The sequence below is a fragment of the Micrasema longulum genome, unplaced genomic scaffold (assembly GCF_059751315.1).
Source record: "Micrasema longulum isolate JH-2025_06_02 unplaced genomic scaffold, ASM5975131v1 h1tg000102l, whole genome shotgun sequence".
In the NCBI taxonomy this organism is placed as follows: Eukaryota; Metazoa; Arthropoda; class Insecta; order Trichoptera; family Brachycentridae; genus Micrasema; species Micrasema longulum.
In genome coordinates, this window is record NW_028277308.1 from 101169 (window position 1) to 123701 (window position 22533).

The following is a 22533-nucleotide window of genomic DNA, read 5'->3' on the forward strand; positions in this document are numbered from 1 at the left end:
TGCTACAGCGTTCTAATATTTCATTTGATGCTCGTACGTTCTCCAAAGTTTGGCGAGCAATGCTAACGACTGAAACTTTCGGTTAACCCGTACGCACAAAATACACGTAAAACTGCCACAATAAATAATCATATTAGTGTATTTCGCCGCCTGTAATCTTTATTAATTATTCGGCAATTCGCGGAGCTGGAGCATATGTATTCCATTGGTAAAAATGTCCACTTACAGAGTAATTTATCATTTGGAGAATTAACAACGAATATAGGGGAATATTTATGTGCTAATCCAGCCATACTCAACCTGCGGCCCGCCAAGCTTTTAAGTGCGACCCGAAACACATTTACTATCAAGAATGCGATTAAAAAAAAAATCATTCTATGATTTTAATATCTAGAGATACGCGCGAACAATAATTATCGCTCCTGCGAACTGACTGGAATTGACGCCGCGCCGACGACACTTTGCTACCTTTCCCGGGCCTCGCGCTTAACTCGGTTAGAGTATACTGCCTCATAAGAAAGAAGGACGTTTATGTAGATAAAACAAAAAGTGGAGAAAATAAATATTTTGTAACTCGGAGATCGAAAAATTCGCCATGTGAAAATACTACAAAAATTAAGTACATTATTATGCGACAGTATGTATTATGGTTTGCCCTACGGAATATAGATATTAATTTTAATAAATTTTACGTCATATATTTAAAAATTAATATTTTCATCTTTTTTTTAGTAAAAAAAAATACAAGAAACATGTTACACTGCAATAAAAAGACGTTTCTAGCTAGAAACGCCCTTTATATTTAGTAATAAAGTAAACGTCTTTCTTTTTTAGTGTTAATATGCCAATTGATTCTACTCAACTAATAAAAAGACGTTTGGCTATTTATGTTTTTAAAACTAGTAACGCCGACCTAATAATCAATTAACTTCGAAATTACCAGCAGATCTTAAATTTAATTGAAAACGAGTAGGTACATTAATTTCAGATGTTTTAGAAACGGAATAAAAGAAAAATAAGTATTTTAATCGGTCTTTTAATAATTATATAAGTCAGAACAGCCTTTTGTATTTAGTAATCTTCAAGACTTTTTGCAGTTTAGTCTCATTTATTTGTGAAAATAATAGGATTCTGGTTATTTTAGGAAGATAGATTTATTTTTAGTAGATGCATATTTTTTTCCTGATTCCGAATATGTATTTAACTTATTTTCAAAAAAGTGTTAGATGCGTCTTTCTTTCTTATAACAGCAGTATAGAGGTGGTGAAAAAATGAAAGAGTTATTTTTAATCAGTTATTCCTTCGAAACAGCTGCAACAGATTCACAAAAAAAATGTTATTGTAAAGAAAAATTAGGAGGGTGAGAACTATTCAGGAAACCCGTCACAATATATCTTCACAGGCCGCAGTGACGTCAGGAGCTTGCATAGTACTGACCCTCACCACTAAGAATAAAAAATAACAATTAGTCGGGATATTATTGATTCACAAATTAAACTACTTCGTAAAACTGTTTCTTAGAATTTAGCACCGTGGTCGCTTTCCCCCTAGGGCGGTAACAGTTGAATTGTTTCAGCAGATGCTTGTACTAGAATTTTACTCATTTGATATTAAGAAACCGTTTCTCAAAACTGTTTATCTTGTGAAACGATAGTTGTTACTGGCACTCCTCTTGAAAAACCGAAACCCCTGTCTCTAGACAATTATCATTGCGTTTTTTATTGTTAAGCACCGGGTTGTTTCAAATTGCTTAGACGATCTAAATTTGTTGCAACAGTCCTTCTCAAAAATGTTTTCCCCTCTGTTGCAACAAATTTAGAACTAAATAAATCCCTGGGGAAGAAATTCAGCCAGTCTGCAAAAATTTGGACACCAAAACATTGTTGCTTAAACGAGTTTAAAAGACAAACCCTTTCTCTAAAATAGTTTAAAAAACACACTATTTTTTTAATAAACGCTTGGATACACTAGAGTTCTATATTTATTTATTTTCTCATACTTTGAGATACAGATACCGATATGATGAAAAAAAATTGTATGGGAAAATACGCTGTTGTTTGAGCTGGTATCGTCTAATAAGCTGATAAGGGATAAGTATATCAAGTGGCAGCGCGGCGCGACGCCCTAATCTTGAATGAAACGGGTACTGTTTTTTCCTTTTTTTTTTGTCATCAGTATAATGTTGCAGCCCGCGTAATTTAGAAAACATATATATGTGGCCCGAAGAAAAAAAGTTGAGTATGGCTGTGCTAATCCAATAATCGCGTATTCATTATTGCGGGCACAATGCTCTGAGTCAATTGGAAGTTATTTTATACCTACTAATTTCGTGATATTGAATTGCGATGAGCTTATCAATCTGCCAATAACTTATTCTGCTTTCATGAAAACTGATCGATTGTGAATTGTTTGTCAAAAATAAATAAATAAAGTGACCGTAAAGGAAACACGACATATTTTTCATTATTCGGGTATATTTAATTTATTTAATTAATTGAAGGCTAAAACGAGTTCATTGCATTTTTCCTGATATAAGTGCTATTTTTCCTCCTGAATGAGTTCCATTAAATTGAATATTCAAAACTCCTATCTTATAAATTGTAGGAAATAAATATGGGGTCACGGCAGGCAAAAAATATTCAAAATGCGATGATTGTTGTAACGAGCTCGTTTTTGTCAGTTCAAGATAGGACGTTTTTAAACATAATGTAGAAGTTTGTGTATCTTTTTTTTCCATTTATTTTTTTTTCCAATTTAAATTTATTAATTTTAAAATAAAACATGTAATGGATAACGTTCGTATCAGATTCTCGTCATTTATTTTACAGCAAAAAAATAGAGTTCTTTTAGGCCCTGGTGAAGGACATGGCCGAACACTTGGAAACATTCAACTTAAGTTTGTTTCATCTCCCCATTCACATATATTAGATACATCTGTCTGGAGAACATGAAAATCGTCCAAATTTATCACTTTTAAGAAGTCATCCACAAATACCAGAAAACGTGAATTCAAACTTGCATTTTTTATAATATTTATGAAAATTGAGAACAACAATGGACCCAGGTTAGAGCCTTGCGGAACGCCCAAGAAAGTATAGAAGCTCTCTGGTGTGAATATACCGTAGGAGACGTATTGACTTCTATTTTGGAGGTAGTTCGCCATTAATTTTAACATACCATCCGAGAAACCGATCTCATACAGCTTTCTTAATAAGATATCATAGTCGACAATAACAAAGGCCTTGGTGAAGTCATTATATGAACAGTCTACCTGATGTCCTGCGTCCAGAGCTTCCGTGACGTAGTTCGTAAACCATTAGATTAGTCTCAACCGAGTAGTGTTTCCTGAACCCATGATGTTCATGGATAATAAATGGCTCTACTCAGGAATCGATGACTCTACATATTATGATTTCAAATGGGTATTTGAAGGATTATTGCGAAGGATTTGTATTATGGCGAAGGTTCGCTAGTGCAGAAAAAACAGCTTTTCTGTTATTGTATGTATAATTATTACATTCGTTGAAAACCTATTGTATTAAATACATGAACCCAGTGTCCCATAAATAAGTTTTTTAAATTGGTTATTAAATTTTTCAATGAGCCCGTTCTTGCCGAATACCCATTGTGTAACATTACAACAACAAGTAGGCATGGCGTTTTTAATTTTAAAAAAACATCAGCATGAAAACTATTAGGTAATTTCTCCGTTTAAGCATAAGTGATCTCCGTGATGTAGTGGTTAAGATGCTTGACTCACGCAGGAAAGGTTTCGTGTTTTATTCCCGACGAGAATACAAAAAAAAAAATGTAGGTTTTCTCGTGCCTTGGTGTTCTGTGTTTCACCATTCACAAACTTTAATTGGGCTTCCTGGCCTATTGTGGTGCAAAAATAATAATAAAAATGTATATTTATAATAAAAACAAGTATTTTATATTTTCAAATTTAAAACAATTATGCCAAAATATTTTTTTTCTTCATTTACTCTTTATGTCATTGGTACGTAATTTTTTTTTAATTTAAAACCGGGAGTGAAATTCAATATCTGTCACACCCAAAATATTGTTAATTGGCAAGAATTGCAATGAGTTATAAATAACTTTCAATTAGAAAATGAAAATCAAGTTGCGGTAGAAGCCCCCACCCACTGACTCGGATACGTTTTTCCGGACTGCAAAAACTTTTTTTTAAGCTTCAATGGACTTTTAATTTTTTATTTTTTTTATAATTCATTGTTTGCAAAAGATTTGCTTTATTTTTAGAATTTTTATTTGCTGCATTCAATGCCCACCTCAGTGTGTATATTTAGTCAATTTAACCCTCAATCTATTTTTCCAATTCTCACGTTGCGGTAGAGTAGAGTTGAACCTCTTTAATGTGGATGTTCAAACAGAATGGTGAATATCACACAGTGTATAAGGTAGGTATGACAGGTTATAAGTCTTGTAAATACGTTGACTTCTATATTCCTTTCTCTAAAATGTTTTCTATCTGTGTCGTAATGTGTTATAGCATGTATCATAAAAATTGTCAACTGATGATACGCATAATATTTTTATATACGAGTATAGGCATACTCGTTTATACTCAATGGTATAATAATAGTTTATTGTGGTTTCATAAATATTAGTTTATTGGATTACATTTCCATACATCCGATCCGTAAAAAGCAATTGACGGTAAACCTATCAGGCTCGCCGCTCGCCACTCACCACAGTCCCAAAATGCTAAATTACGATGACATTTTGCGGCCTGCTAAACACTAAGTACACTCGTAATGAATTATTGTTAAAACATCAAAGGCAAATAATTTTAAAAAATATACCAGCCTTGGAATTGTTAATGGCTATCTGTGTAAAAATCATAAAGCCAGAGTTTGCCCCAGCAGCGTTTGCAGAGACCCGTATTACAATGGGAAGTTAGTGTTAGTGTATTCCGGACTGCGCTTTTTATTTCCTGTGTTCATTTCATCGAAGGAAAATATTCCTCTGTAAGTATGATGTTGTGCTGTAGTTGTTTTTAATTTTGAAATTAGATGTTATTAGTTGTTCTAGGTCGCGTACATACATTTTGTGACCTAAAAACACTGCCGAGAATTTTATTGGGATGAGAACGACAAGGTGGTACTTTTTATGTTGTTTTTATGTATTTGAAGTTAACAATTATTTTTTAATGACGATTTTGTATCTAAAATTCTAAAACGATTTTTAAATTTTTTTTATTTTTTGAAAACTTATATATTCTACTTATGCACCAAGGATAAGTCAAACTGATTATCTGATAAGCCGATAGTCCGTCCCAATGGAAAGTCAACATAGACTGATTTTTAATTATTACTAACTAATTCATTTTTGTACACAAATATCGGTTTTTCTTTATCGACAGTCGAAGATAACTCTGTTAACTTCCCATTGTAATCGGGGCCCTGCTTTATATCCCTGTCTGGGCGGATTAAGAATACAGTTCTGTGTGTAAAATAGAACCAGAATCCTAAATGAGCGCTTTCGACTCGATGGCTACCCTCAAGTAAAAATCAAGTTGAGAAAAGTCCGCCTCGTAGTATAATGATCGGCACTACCATACTTGGCAAGGTTGACATGAAATATCGATTTGCCGCGGACTCACGGATCAGAATTCCAAGTTTCAAATCCTGCTCTGCCACAACTTGATTCCCATTTTATAATTGCGAGTTATTTACAACTCGTTGAAAATGGCACCCAAAATTGAAATATTTAGGTAAATCATAATAACGTAAATATTTTATTTTTTTTAATATGTTGTGAACTGAAACAATTTATTGTTCGTGGACTAGCACATGAAGCGTAAGACTGAGCATCCTACCTAAAGGTAAGAATAATAAAAATAACAATAATAATATTCAAATAAAGAAGTGTGACATCTACATATCAATAGTGGAACTATATTAATGAAAATTCATCAAAAGTTCATTTGGCATGATCGTGTATTTATTTTCTGTTCACAGATGGCGGTACACGGCAGTAAAGAACGCATTATTTTTATTCCTTTTCGGATTTGTTTCAAAAATTGTATTATTGGGAAATTTGTACTCACTAAATTACACTTGCAAACGAAACCCACCCTATTATCACAAAAACAGTGCAATCATAATAATTTTTAAAAAGTAAAAACCATCTTTCACGTAATACTTCACTTACGAAATTTTCGATTCAAGATAATTTGGTCACATGTCCATTCCTGTAGATATTTTTAGGAAATAAAAAAAAATAATGCATGGCTTCATAGTGTGAGATCTGACCTCATAACTTTTTAATCAAAAGGAATGTACACTGCCTGCCCATAAAACATAAAAAAATATTTTCTCTCTTTTATGCTGAAATATTACAAAAGGCTCTGAATGAGGAAGTTCAGTGGTTTTTGAGTTTTTTTGTATTTGTTAATGAACTATCAAACTAAGGCAAATTTAAAAAAAGTAAAATTAATGTATCGTTTTATCCCTGTGGTTTTTTAATGTTTTGTACATATTTACTATAACAAAATCACATCGACTTAATAATATGTATAATAATTTAAATTAATCCGCCCGTGATGCCAAAAGTTCTTGTCAGCAGGTTTTGCTGACATTTAAAAGTAGAGCCTTTTAGCGTAAAAACACATTAAACGTTGAAGAAAATGGAAATGGATTGGTTGATTCTAAAGAACTTGTGACGTAGCCCAAAATAGTGTATTTTTATTAATTTTATCACACATTTTCAAGAAACTTCACAGTGCAGAAATTTTACAGCGTGTATAAAATCATAACCAATTTCTCAGAGCACAGAACTTCCTCATAGAGAATGTTATGTTGAAAGTTGTTTGATTTCTTTGACTAAAAACCAACAAGCCAAGCACATCAATATCACACATGAGTCTTTATTTATTATGGCAATAATTTGAATCATCTTTATTGCTTGTTATTAGCGCTAAAAGAGAAGGAACACATCGAGCCATGACTGCCAAAACATTGTAACTGACAAAAACAATATTTCATAACAGAACACATCTTCCTACATTGTGAATCAAACTCTGTTTTGACTATTTATTTTTTTGATAACAAAATAAACTTGGTTTTCAAAGTGAATTCCTTGATGATTGAGAAGAAATATTATCTCGCAAAATATTGCTCCTGTCAGTTACGATGTTTTGGCTATCATGTGGCGGCATATTCGTAATTTCACCAAGAATCAAACTGAGAACCCCCCGTGGGAGAAGAAATTTGAAAAATGTTGGTTGGCAAAAACGTTTTGTTTTTTTTTTTTTAAATAGCTTGTTATATCAGTTACAAAGTCATGGCATTTTGTTTAACTTTGAAAAAAAATCTGCAAATTAAATATGGACAGTGAAAAGTGCCATTCAAGACCTAAGCGAATAAAAACAGGGAAATGAAGACAGGGTTTTTTTCCTTCTGGTTAAAAACTCAGCAACATTAAAAAAATTAACATAATAAATATGGTATCAAACTGTATAAATATGTTGACTGAACCAGTGGCTTTATTCTGTAACTAATTCGATTTGTAAATTTATTTGTATGGTATGAGAAGGAACGAGACCGAAATATGATTTTAATTGTGTTAGAGCGAGATAGGTATATGATGAATGACCGAACCTACAAAACGAAATTGTGACAAAATAAGTCTGCTGATCGTCTCTTACTAAAATTTGGTGCACCTATCACAGGTAAAAATGATAATTTTCACAAACTTTTGAAATAAACAATTCATAATTAGTGAAACAATTTTAGTGCGAAAAAAATCATCATGTGTCATTTTTATATTTTGTTTTACAACATATCCAAATATTTTAAATGATTAACTATTTTACTAAAAGCATAAATGGACATCATGGAAGCGATTATGCAGAAAAAAATTGATAGGCGTTCCCTATTATATACCCGCCCTCCACTTTTGGCAGAGCGCTGTTAACTGGTCATGTTACTCAGCATTTGAACCTGCATTATTTCTTCAATTCTTCATCAGTTAATTTTTTTTAAAGGAGCTATAACTTGTATTGACGTGGGCAAGATTATGAATGCTGCGATTGAGTATTTTCTTTCAATTTATGAAATCAATATTTAAATTTATTGGCCCATCAATCAACGGGTTCAAATGTTTGATGTTGACCTATTTCACTCAAGTTAAGAATTGATAACATTGATTAATTAACAGGACCCATTTAAAAACATGTAGGCACATTATTTGTATATCATTTAGATCAGTGTTTCCCACAGTGGGGCGTACGCCCCATCGATGGGGTTCATAAGTCATACAAAAAAATGTCTGAGGTGTACAAAATTGAAATATACGCCAAATTGTACTTAAAATATAATGGAACCCGTTACAATTTCAATAATCATCTGAAAAAACAGAAACTGTGCGGGATGTAGGAATAATGGCATGGATTTGCGAAGAAACTAACACAAAATATCCTAATATTACTTTGCATGCCGGAAAATGATTATTACCCTTTCCCTCATCTTATTTGGTGGAATGTGGTTTTAGCGCCATAAGCGATTTACCATTAAAAAACTAAATCGATTGCATATAACAAATAGAGGTATAGAGGGGACCTAAGACTGAAATTAACTAAGTTAGATCCGGACATCAAATTTTGCTGTAGCAAGCGTAACTGAATTTAATCATGAATTAGGCGTCAAGATATGTGTGTGTTTGTACTCAATTTCAATTGTCACTCGTGTTTTATTGTTGTTTTCATTTTTATTTTATTCTACTTAATTACATTTTCAATTCGTGGTTTGTAATCATTTCAGTTATAATATATGTATTAGAATAGGTTTTATTTAATTTCATTAGGGGTTTATGTGTTAACAAACATATTACAATATGATTTGAAAATTTACCTGCTGTTTACTTTAAAAAGATGCCAGTGGGGCTGTCCAATCTGGCCAATCTGACTTTTGAAAAGACTACGGTGGGTCATGGCATAAAGAAGGCTGGGAAACACTGATTTAGATAATATTTAAAACTGCATATAGTTCAATCGTAACGCATATCACTAATATACCGAAAATGTTATGTTTTTTATGGTTAGTAAGAGAAATAAAACAAACAATTAAAAAAATGATGTATTTATTTTGACAGGTGTAAACTACACAATTTCCTTACCATATTATATGGCAACATAAGAATATAAAAATAGGCCAACTAAATTATTATGTTTGTGTGTTAGTCTAGCCATGCTGGAGTTAGGAAACATTATATATTAATAGTTATATTTTGTTTAATATCTTTAGAGTTTTGGTATTGCACATATTGAGCAATGTATGATTATTGTGCCTGGAATAGGCCCCGCTGTTATAAACACAGACGAATGTCAGAACTAGACTAGACAACAAAACCAGTCTATTGAACAAGCATGTATTTATGATTCTGTCTGCAAAAAGCGGTGAAAATGATACCAAAACCGTAAGCGTCGAGTCTACTCGAGTGCTACCGGTAATATGGAATGTACAGGCACTAAGCAATTTACATTTTCAACGATAAAGAGAGTATGAAAAATATAATAACACACATTTTCTTATCTCTTACTTCCAGATTACGACTTGCCTTACATATAACTTGCAATTTCTATAAGTTTTTAATTTTCCCCGCCAGCCACCTTGCCTCGATCTGGTAAAAAAATAATCCTAAATACAAAATGGACCAGCAATCAACTATTTACACTTGCCACTGTTCAAATTATAAGTAATTTAGTAGGGTGTATCGTTAACGTAAGTAAAATTATTTAACAACTAATATACTGCGTAATGGACACCAATTCTGGAAAATAAATAGCTGTAATTTTGAGAATTTATTTTTAAAATTAAGTATAAGGTGAAGAACCATAATTGTAAAAACCTTAGATTAAATGAAAATCAATTTCTGCTTTTGAACAATTCAAAAATCTCAGATTTTGATGCATACTAAAATTAGCTAGTTATTCTCATAATAATACCTATGATTCAAAAATATTGATTAAATTTTAGCAGAAATAATATTTATCTGCTTATAAATCACCTACACTTCTTTTAGATGTGTGTTCAGATAGAACAGTTACGTATTGTTTTAAGAAAACGATAGAATTTACACAAAAATATATAACAACACAATGAAAATTGTCCGGAGTAAAATGTCTCGTACACTGAGTTTACATATCAAATGCCGTCGATTATGATATGAAGGAACCCTCTAATTTTAGAGCAAACAAAATCTTTCCAATAAATATATTAATTAAAAGGTAGATTTTATTAAATAATATATATATTTCACCCTTTTGGCATTAAAAATTGTCCTTTGTCACAAGAGAAACACATTTTCCTTCGGTTTTACGGAAGTAAAACATTATTGCGAAGGTGATTAGCCAACCTTTTGGATTAAATCATCGCAAATGGCGGTCAAATCCTCGATGTCTTTGACTTTTTGTGAAAGAGATTCCTGTAGGGAAGCAACTTGGATGTCGGATTTCTTTAGCATCGCCTGGAGCTTGATGATTTCCGACTGGCTCGATCTCTTCACTGCGTCAATTTCCTGGTTGGCACTGCAACCAAACAAAAAAATAATATCAAAAACATGTTAAAGAACACAATTCCATTAAATCCGAACATTTCAATTTGTCATAATTAGACTTTATCCAGTCAAACAAAAGCAATGAAAATATACTGCTAATGCCAATATAATATTATGAAGGTCATCATCATAATCAAACTCTTATCAGTACCCAGTGGTGCATAAGGCACTGCATTGTTAAAACAAATGCAGCGTATCTCGATCATCTCCTACAGGACGGTAAAGTGATCAATCTTACGCTTTAAGTGCCACTCCAGGTACAATGAAATAATTCAGAGAAAAACTACCTTTAAAAACAAATATTTCACCTCAACCTTCCCGAGAATCGAACCGAGATTGAGAACCACTACACTAAGAAAATACAAGAGTTGTGTACCTACGAGTTACAGAAGATTTTGTGTTTTTACAAATCTGATTGCAATTATAGTTATATTATTACATTTCTACTGTTATTGTATAATTAAATACATTCACATTGTAAATATGTGTGAGGAGGAAAATAATATAACAAATATAACATGTTTGCAGAATATGTTTCACTTACATTTCAAGTTGACTCATGGCGTGTTGGCGGAACTGTTCATATCTTTCCAGTTGTTTCTTCGATGCATCTTCATTCAATCGCACCGTTTCCTTCAGGACTTCTTCATTAGTCTTGTACCCTTGGACCATTGTCTTACAACGTTCATATTTACTATAACAAAATCACATCCACTTAATTATATGTATAATAATTGACACAACTTAACGAATGTATTTTTTAAACAACTAAAAAAATGGAGTTTAATTTAATAAAATGACGACTTCACGTTTAAAGCATACACCAGCTAGTATTTTTATTGTTTAATGATAAAAAGGATGAATAATGCAATTTGTAAAAAAAACATGAGCCATTAAACCATTTTAAATTACATAAAACCGAATATATTGTGAGATTCTAAAAATTCATAATATGTAATCACTTACTTAATTTTTTATTTTAAAATGGACAAAATTAGATCTAAAAAAACATGTGAAAATTTTTGATTTAAAAATGTCAATATCTTTAACCCTTTCTAGCATCATTGTAATTTTTTTAACATAATTACATTTGACTTTATTCAAATGATACAAATTTATTTCACATAAGACTTTCTTTTTTTTCTTTTCTGTATGATTATAATAATATAACTAGATACGTATCAGAAAATGAATAATTTTATTTAATTTTTAAAAGGAATATCCCGCTAAGCCTCTATATTGAGGCTTGTCAGCGGTGGGATAGAGGGGATATGGAAGGAGGTAACGAAAAATACACTACAACACCCAGACCAATTGAGAAAAAAACCTTTCTTGGATTTTTTTCTTGCGACTGGCGGGAATCAAACCCGCGACGCCAGTTTCACAGTTGGCCGTCTATCCAACTGCGCCACGGCGCCTGTCTAAATAAAATAAAATAGAAAAAAGTTTTTAAACTATTCTTATTTTTGTGAATTTTAAACAAACTAAATATTATGTTGTTATATTATTTAACATGAAAAATCTTTTTATGTATCTAAGTGCAAAAAAAGCGATTTGCTAATGAATAAATACATAATTATGCTATTTGCTATTAATAACTCGAAAGTTATGGTTTTTGAAAGGGATAAAGTATAACTAAATGCAAGATCAGTGTGAACGTCAGTGTTTTTTACCTGATTCAGAGATATACTGAATCAGGTAAAAAAAAATATGAATCTGGAAAGTATGTTTACTAGGGATGGAAAGACTGGGAAAGATATTGAAAGGAGGGAGAGTACTGGGAACAGGGTGAACGGTGCACTTAAATCTACTTTGGCAACAAATGTTTGTCGCGGGAGTCAAAACTAGCAGTTCTCAATGGAGTTCTCGTGCCGAACTTTATATACGGGAGCGAAGTATGGAATTGTAAAAACAATGAAGAAAGTAAGGGAATGTGTGGTAAAACGATGTATGATAGGTGCACAAGTGTCGAGATCCGTACATTATTTAATGCTGAGACTAGCATTAATGAAAAATTTAGGAAAGAAGTGCTGCGTTGGTTTGGACATGTAGAGCAAATGGCCAGCGAAAGAACAGCTAAAAAGATTTACGATTTGAATGTTTATGGATGAAGAAAACGGAGGAAGACATGGCACAACTAAATTCAACAAATATTTGAAGATGAACATGTCAAAAGCCGGAAAATTCAGCGAATATCAATAGTATGCAAAGAAGAGTGATATGGCGTTCTATCCTCTGCCTTACCCTATGGAGAAACGGCGTGATGGTTTGTCTGTTAGTTTTCAAAATCTCAAAGTAAGTGCTTCTAGCTAGGAATTTCCTTGTTAAGTCAGGACCATTTTTATGACATACATATTATATGCAGTGATCAAGATTATTACACATTATCAAATTGATACCGCAAAATCCATGAATTTTTATCTCATACTTACGCGTGAATATCGTTAAAGGAGTATTCCATATTAGCAAGGTGAGAATTAGCTTCATCTCTTTCTTTCATGAGAGCCGTTTTTTCTTCTCCCCACTGCCTCTTTTCCATCTCTCGCTCACCAATGAACTGTGACATAGTGCGCTCGTACTCTTCCATCACCATGCTAGAAGAAAAAGAATAATAATATTGCAGTAAAGAATTAACCATTTTGCAATAATTTCAGGTCAGTTCAATAAACATAAAGTGAGATTCTTTTTTGGAGGGCTGTCGTATTACGTCGATATCGTCTTTGAGTGACAGTATGGCGCCAGAACTAATTACGACACTATTTTCAACAAGTAAATTTTGATATCATTTTGTATTTTGACTCATCAAATACTTTCACATTAACTGATATGAATTGAAAACATTCAATAAAGTTTGTTAGTGAAAATTCTTGATGGAAGTTCATTGCAATTTATTGTAGAAATAAACAACGAGTAATACTTATATCCACAAATTTGTAGATATAAGTATTGTTTATCTTTTATTTCTATAATAATAATTTAGTTATGATGATGTTTGTATATGGAAAACTATATGTTATGTAGGTAATACAATGCCGATAATAATGGAATTCATTACAAAGCACAAATAATTTAATCTGTCTTTTTTCAAACCTTTTGGCAACTATTCATCCTGCCTTGGTTCTTAAGAAGTAGGCATTTAAGGAATATTAAGCAATGTCTACTTTATTAACATCCGTAATAAGATGCATCCCAGTTTTCAAGAATTGAAAAAAAAAACATAAAGAAAATAACTATACAGATTGTTAAAACAATAATAATTTAATGTTTTTACAAGTTCTTGTAGTTCTCTCACACAAACTTATAAATTATGTAGACAACTGAACTTAACCTGACCTAACCTACAGTCTAAGTTTAACCGAGACAGCGTTGCATTAAGATTGTTGAAGGGAAACTCACTCCATTTGTCTGTGGTCTCTATTTTTCTCATTGACTCTATCAATCAGGGCCTGTTCCCTGGCGTTGGCGTCATTCAGCTGCTTCTGAAGCGCCGCAGCCCTATCATCTTTCTGTCTCAATTCTTCCTCCTGGCGACTGAGAAGTTCACGCACAGATTGCAGTTCTGCGACCAACCGGGGATCCATGTCTGGCTCCTGAAATATGAACAGATATAAGAATGAAGCAACGGATCCCACATTCTACTACTACATTCGTCATTGTGAAAAGATAATAAGTTGCCCAAATATGTCCCAAATCCCTTCGAATCTTTTGATTCATATTTGCACAACTCATCGGCATTCTTTCAAGTTCTTTATTCAATCAATTTTTATATACATTTTCAGTTGTGAATACGTTTCATTAACACCAAATGAATGTACAAAATTGAAGTAAAGGACTGTAACCATGAAGGAATATATGTTTAATCAGTATTATCTAATATAATTAATCCACTCTGTTTTTTATTCATCAACTTAAAATACACCATCAATTGTCAATTTAGTGCTGTTGATTTTTTATATGTACCAGTTCACTGCCAAACTTAGTAAAATATGTGTCTGTTACTGTGTAGATGTTGTATAAAATTTATTCAATTTCGGCTAATTGTACGAGCTGTCAGTAGATGTGTTACAATAAAGAGATTATAATTATTTCTCAAAATGAATTGAATAGCATTCCTTGTTGTGAATAATAAAGAAAAAATACTATAAATGAGACTTTTGTAACAATACTGGCACATGACTGATTAAAATGTTGTTCAAAATAACTAAATTTTTTAATGCTAATAAATGTGAAAATACGCAAAACCATTTTTTAATGCGAGTAAAAACGTTTGTGATAAATGAAAATTAAAAGAACTTATTTATAAAAATTAGTAAAAATTATTGTGTAAACGACTAAACAACATATTTACCATAAATATTATATCTAACTTCTAATCAAAAATGATTATAAGAAACATAAAGAGTAAATTTTGGGTAAACTAAATGTATTTATTAATTATTTTATAAACATGCAATAAATGGGCAGAACAAAAGCAATCAAACAATTTTAGGAAACTTGACAGTTTACGAAAAAAAAGTTTTATTGATTGGTAGATTATATTTTTAAGTCTTTCTAAAAAAGTTAGACCTGCTTTTATTCCATTCAGTGATTTACAAATCGAGAGCTTTTAATGAATGTGTTTTCACATGCAACCCTCCATATGAATAATTTGATAGCATAATACAGCACATATTAAAATTAAGCAGAAGCAGTAATAAATATTATAAGCCTCAAGTGTTATATTTCATTACCCATAAACCAGTACAGGAGTGATACATTATTTTAATTTGTTTACATAATATTTACATGTTTTACTATAAGACCATTACTATAAATCTTAAAAGGGGAAATTTTCATTATACATTATTTTACACATACATTTAGACAGACGTCAAAAAAGAGCCAAAAATAATTAAGGATGCTGGCTAAAGTGCCTTTCCTTTTATGAAAATACATTTAAAAAAGCAGTACTGAAATGGAACATCTTGACTTTGTTACCTATCACAAAAAAAGCCATTTATAATTTGGTGTTGCCAGAAAAAAAAGTCAGTTGCAATTTGAATTTTTATTGTTTTCTACTATTTTTCAACAGACTGTGCAAAACTTTTAGGCCTGGTTATTTGATCATCAGTAATAGCTTTAAGTAAAATTAATAAAGTTTAACTAAAAAAAATTGAAAGGAAAAAATATATATTTGCATTCTTATGATTCACCAAAATATTTCAATTTTGGGGCTATTTTCTTTCAGTCATAAATAAACATGGTATAAAATGGGAAAAAAGTTGTGGTGGTGTGGGGTTCAAACATCGGGCCACAGCCCGTCTCACATCAAAATCACATAGAAAATATATATGTTTATAAAAAATGAATACTTTTACAAAACTATTACTTCAATCGAACAAATGGGCCTGGCCTAAGATGTTATGCAATAATTGATTTTGCTACTCAATGATTTATAAGTAAAATTTAGTGAATTTAAATAAATTTTAAAAATTAAATACAAAAATCGTCCTTTAGCTAACAACACTGTGTAATTCTTTTTTTTTTTTTTTTACAGGATCACGAAAAACCTGCTTATTTTATTGAAAACTCAACTAAATTATGCCTTTAAATGTATTCAAATGAAATGTTTTTTCATAAAACTATCACCTATTAAAAAATCTAAGTCAAATTTCTCTTCAATTCAATAAAAAAAGTAGTTTTTTTGTAGTCCTGTAAAAATGACAAAAAACGACGTACGCAGTGTTAGTTAAGTGTCTAAATACAATTCTCTCAACTTCAGAAAACGCTTAAAACACAAAAAAATACATATTTTTCTGCGCAAATCACAACTATATAACAAAATCTTATTGTGATCTATGAATTATTATATCAAAATATTACAATCACAGATTAAATAAAATACTGAACACCACTATTTTAGATATTTCAACCAAATAAGAGGATAAATATACAAAAATTTAACAAAATACTTATAAATAAAGTGTAAAGTGATTGAAACATTTTTTACATATATAATACTCACCCTTTATAACTCAACATCTTTAAAATAAAAATAAAAAGTGTTTTGATAACTTTCTGCAAATAACGAAATACATATTTTTTTAGTTTTTCAAAATTTTCGTGATAATAGAGTGTGACATTTGTGTCCCACTGTGTTACATTCTCAATTTTTTAAGAATACGAAATATTGAAATAATTATTTTCTGTATTTTAACAAAGCTCAAAATATGTACTAAATAAGTAGCATGTAATATTTTAAATAGGCGTCCCTGTTAGTTTCACAAAGAGTGAATCTCAAATGAACTTTCTAGCAACGAACATCATCGTGTAATGATCAGTTTATTAGAAAATACACTTAAATTGTATTGAATAGTGGGGTACCTGTGGATTATTGAGCACTAAAATGGTTTGTAACAGAACTGTCACATGACGAATAAAGGGTTAACATTTAAATTTTAACAAATAAAGTTAGTCACAAAATGAAATAGATGAATGACATGCAGGAGTCTCAATGCTAGAACAAATATTGATCACAATAATTATTTTAGTGACAGATGGGTGTCAGAATAATATGATAAAAACTGAAGGGATATTTTCTATGACAAGTAAAAGATTGACTCGATTAAATAAATCGTAATATGTATGATTTTTTGCAAACTTTTAGAGTGATATATAGCAAAAATATGAGTTTCGGCTGAGTAAAAAAATAAAAATTTCATAAAACATTTTCAATGTAGTTATAGTAATAACTTATTTATTTATAAATTTGTATAAACCACATTATACCTCAACCAGTTTCGAGGTTACTTCCTTACTCAAAAGTTAAAGTGGTTTATACAAATTTATAAATAAGTAAGTGTAAAATGTCATACCACAAAGTGAAAAATGTTTTTGATTTTAAAAATTATGGTAATAATTTTACGATACTAAGAATAACAAAAACCTTAAGTTGATAAATGATATTTTGAATATCAATATTTTACAAGTTTTCTTCTACTAACCTGACTTACAGAGAAACTATTTTTTAGCAGCCAATATTTCAAAATATTTTTTTATTTTCTCATATATTTAAAATGTTTTTTCTTGCTTGTTCTTTTTTATATTTCATATGCCATGTATTTTTAATGATGTTTTTGTTCTGTGAAGTATATATGGTGATATTGACATTTTTATACATATATTAGTCAAAACTCAACACAAGATTTTGATTCCATGGGGTTGAGACTTGTGTCTTAATAAATGTAAAATGAATATATTGTGAATAAAATCAATAGTAAAAATAAATACAGATTTTAATTAAATTGACTTTCACATTTATTACTGAAAAAAAACTAAATATATGGGGAGTTAACATATCTGTGCAATTTTAGAAATAAGATTGATGTATTGGGAGTGTATAAAACACAGAATATTAAAGCAGTATTGATTGACATACAATATGATTGTAAAACCTTTTTATGATAAGTTCGTTCTTTTGTAATATTGAAAATTGAAAAAAATATATCAGAATAAAGGCTGTTAAATCTATCTTATTTCTAACATTGGATTACTGGCGTTGGTGAGCTTTCATAAGATTCCATGTAGCCGACATCAAATATTTAATAAAATTCACATACGTTCGAGAGAGTACTTCTTTACCAATGTGTGCAAAACTTGTTAGTAGTAAGGAGTAAAAAGATAACAGTAAACCAAATTCTGCCAGTAATCCAATAATGCATACAAATGGTACAAATGATGTGGATGAAGTGAAGCAAGCAGGTGGTATAGTGGGTATACATACAAGCATAGGCAACAAGCAACATTGCCATAGAGTAGTGACTAAACATGTAACCTATAAGCAAGATTGACATGTGATAGCGACTATACACCATGTTGTAGAGAATATACAGCTACAAGCGAGATTGCCATGTTGTGGGGACTATACACAGCTACAAGCAAGATTGCCATGTTATAGGGACTATACACAGCTACAAGCGAGATTGCCATGTTGTAGGGACTATACATAGCTACAAGCGAGATTGCCTCTCTCGTAAAGTTTACCTTGGGTTGGACTACGACGGGTGGCGGGGGAGGAGTTCCACCGAGACTGAGCAGACGGTCAATCGCTGCTAATGCCGAAGTTACGGACTGAAATAGATTTCATAACATACAAGCACCTTCACAATACAGTGCATCATTTAGCCGGGTGAATAAGAGTTTCTATACAATAGTAGGCGTGAGACTGCTCTGTGAGTGTATTACCTCGACCTAATCATTCACCAATAGTTTTATACCAAAAATAAAGTATCATTCCATTCGTGATTTTCTAAAGACAAGTGAAATAAATAGGAGAAAAATCAATGATTTCTTGTCGTCAGCGCTAAAGTTCAAATTTATAATTTGTAGGTTTGATATAGTTATATTGCTTACACCACAACCCAGTGGGTATATTTAACAGTGTAAATATTTTTAGTATCTGAAAAAGATCGAGTTAAAATAAATGGGAAAAAGAAAGTTAAATTAAATTATTAATCCAAAATTGTTATTTATTATGAGACAGGTCATAAAATCTCAAAAATGTAACTTGTCAATGTGTTATTTTTTGTGAAAATAGTGAAAAAGAGTAGACATAATTAAAAGCATGAAGTAGGTACTAAATATTTGAATAACTACATAAAATGAGACAAAAATATTAATAAATTGTGAGAAATCCAAAGATTCAAAGCAATACCTAACATCACACTAATTAATAACGGAATCTAATTTTATAATTATTATTTAATGAATACAAAAGTTACTGAATAGAGTCTATGTTATATTAAAATACACTTTGTATGTACACAAGGTTGTGGTTATTTTGTATACCTTTGCTGGAGTTGCGGGATTCTTCGATGTAAGGGGAGTAGAGGGTAAATATTGCTGTCTCGTACTAATAGCGGGCGTCACAACCTGAAACGCATTGTACAAAGAAGTTATAAGAAAGACACTAAAATAAAAAATTAAATTACTTCAAGCAAAAAGTTGTAGGTTTTTTCAAAAACATATTAATTTTAAAAAAAAGTTTTAGTTCATTAATGACAATTCAAAATAATACCTGTAAAGTTTTGAAGTTACAAATTTACATTTTGTTCTGACAGTAAATAAAAGGCAAATATACAACTATTTAAACCACTACAGAAATAAATAAAAATGTTACTAAAAAAGTTTTATTTTTTAATTAGCAAAACAATTTATTAAGGTGTAGTAATTGGCACATATTTATCTGCCACATATACATACATGCGGTCCCGGGTTCAATGAGGAAATTTAGTGCTACTAGAAATTGGATATAAAAAATAAATTCTTCGCGCATTTAAAATTGTTGCATTTAATTATACCGGAAGTTTCTCTAATATGTGTAAAAAAAAAAGAAAGATTTTAACAAAAATTAACTACTTTTAATGGCGTCACAAGTTCTTCTAAATCAACCAGTGTTATGTGTTATAGATTTCCGGTTTCCGGGAAACCGAGACAACTCACTGAAGAGAACTAGTGATGTCACGTGTGAAGTAATTACCACACTTTAAAAATACGAAACATAAAAATAAAAACATATTTTTTGGCTTAGCTTGATAGTCTATAAACAAATAAAAATATTTTTTAAAAACCATTGAATTTCCTCATTTAATTCCAGACAATAAATAAATTTAATACAATTTTCCATAATGTTAAACCTTAAATAAAACAGTGCTACTCGGTTTAGAAAAATCAATTCATACCTTTAACCATAATGCTATGTGTATCACTATGCTCAAGCATTAAAGTGAAATGAGTATACGAATACGTGTGAAGTATCAAAGTGATTATAATACCAATCAAAACACACCTTAGTATTTAATTTTAAGAAACACTGAAAGCTTTGTCCTAATTATTCTTACACTACTTAAAATTGATCTATTTTCGTGATCTCGGATTCAAATTGAAAATTTGGTCGGCCATTGGTTTGTAACTGGACATCGTACGGAATGCAAGACCAGCCAACAGATGGTGCTGTCAAACATTATAAAACAAAGAATACCAGATAGATCGCTCTCTTTTCCACGCCAACAGATCCTATCGAATACATACGGTTTAATTTCTAAAACTCTTTATTATAAATTATTCTTACCCTGTAAACTCGGTAAAAAATAAATCTCATGTAAGAAATCTTCATCGCACATCATTCAATAAGCATGACCTACACAATTCTAAATAACTTTAATCAACTAATCTCAAACCGGGATAATGTTGAAATTAAATTAAAGATATGTTAAAATTGCTGAATTTTGAGAGAAGACCACTTGGATTTGGACATACATATTATGATTGATAATTACCTGAGTAGGTTTCTCTGTTGGTTGACTGGTGACATTAACAATGTTGTTGGCAACACTGGGGGTGCTACAATTGGCAGCACTGTGCTGTTGTACTCCCTGCGATTGCAAGGAAAGAGCGCCCAGGCTCTGTTCAATGGATGACATTGTACTGGAAATAAAAAAATAGATATATATATTTTTTTTAATATGTAAGATTCAATTAAATCTTTGTAAATGATCATTTTTTTCCGCAGGGGCAATAACTTGATTCAACACCTTGTTAAAACGCGAAGCCTTATTTCATTGTTTTATTGAGTGGATTTAATGAATCTACAAAATTACTCAAAATCAAAAACATTGTAAAAAACAATATTATTTAAAAAAATATCAATTCGCACCCCGGGTGTAAAACCGTAGTACATATACTGTAGTTTTAAGACATGGTAGTTTGAAAGTTTCACTTTGCTTAAAAAACCTTTTTTTTTCAAATGTTTTTAAAATTTATTTATGCATGTTTTAATTTAAACTTAGTCTTCTTTTGCCCTTTCAGGCTTGGGACAAATGGGATCGTTTCTCATTTAAACCGCAAAAATGTGAAATTTTTCACTTTAGTTTTACACTTGCGTTGTGAATTTGATCCATTTTTTTATTTTATTTTACAGTTGAGGTATATCTCACATTTAAAAATATAATCCCATGGTACCTTTGTCTTGTGGTAATTAGGGACATTTTCTGTTTAAAGGAATAGTCAGCTAAGTCTCTATTCGAGAACTTCTCAGCAGATGGGAAAGAGGGGATATGGAAGGTAATGAAAAATACAATACATACATTAAATAAAGTACATACATAAACATTTGGAACAAAACTCTTAAAAGACTGTGCCAAAAATCCCTTTGCAAATAAATGGTGCTGCGTGCTGGTGTTATATTAATCAAAGTGTTATATTAATGCCTGAATGTATGAAGAATGAAAAGTGTCTGAAAGAATTTAAAAATAAATGTATAAGTTACTGTAAGGAAATGTAAATATATATAGATGATGTAAATGTACATAATAGTTTTAATATAAGCTAACTTAAGAAATAAATAAAAAAAATAAAAAAATAAAAAATACAACATATTTTGTAATACAGATATTTACAAATAAAAATTTAGTACTGTTTAATAATGATATTATTGATATGATGATATTATTTAAGCCTGTTTTAGCAAAACACAACTTCATTATGTAATAAATTAGAGAGATATATCAAGTCTTGTATTCTATATAGACTTATGTGACATAATTTATTTTGAATCCTACAATACACTTTTCAATTAAATATTTATTATTACTTTATCTTTTAAAATTTTATTGTTACTTTAATTATGACTAGATGTTTTTAAACTTATTGCTAGACCATATTTTGAATTTTTTTAAATATTCATATTAAATTATATCTATTATAAATCAAATGTCTATTCAATCTTTTTTATTCTTGTTTCTTCATTAAATAATAGTTGACTATTTACAAAGTTTCTGAATTTTTCTACTTCAATTTTTATTTATTTATTTTGAAGAAATATTTGTATTCTTAAGATTTACCTAAATACTTAATTTTAAGGGCCATTTTCAATGAGTTATAAATAACTCACTATTGAAAAATGGAAATCAAATT

General features: G+C 30.6%; 1 protein-coding gene across 1 annotated transcript in view; it reads right to left on the reverse strand.

Moving 5' to 3' along the window:
- Positions 1-9088: 9088 nt before the first annotated feature.
- Positions 9089-22533, reverse strand: part of LOC148284634 (uncharacterized) — a 28629-nt gene continuing 15184 nt past the window's right edge. The window contains exons 4-10 of the mRNA XM_088237309.1: positions 20898-21045; positions 19408-19491; positions 18604-18690; positions 13978-14171; positions 13014-13175; positions 11126-11275; positions 9089-10552 (exon numbers count right to left, since the gene is read on the reverse strand). Coding sequence (XP_088093435.1) covers positions 10372-10552; positions 11126-11275; positions 13014-13175; positions 13978-14171; positions 18604-18690; positions 19408-19491; positions 20898-21045 — 1006 coding nt within the window. The 3' untranslated portion in view covers positions 9089-10371. The remainder of the gene's footprint in view (positions 10553-11125; positions 11276-13013; positions 13176-13977; positions 14172-18603; positions 18691-19407; positions 19492-20897; positions 21046-22533) is intronic.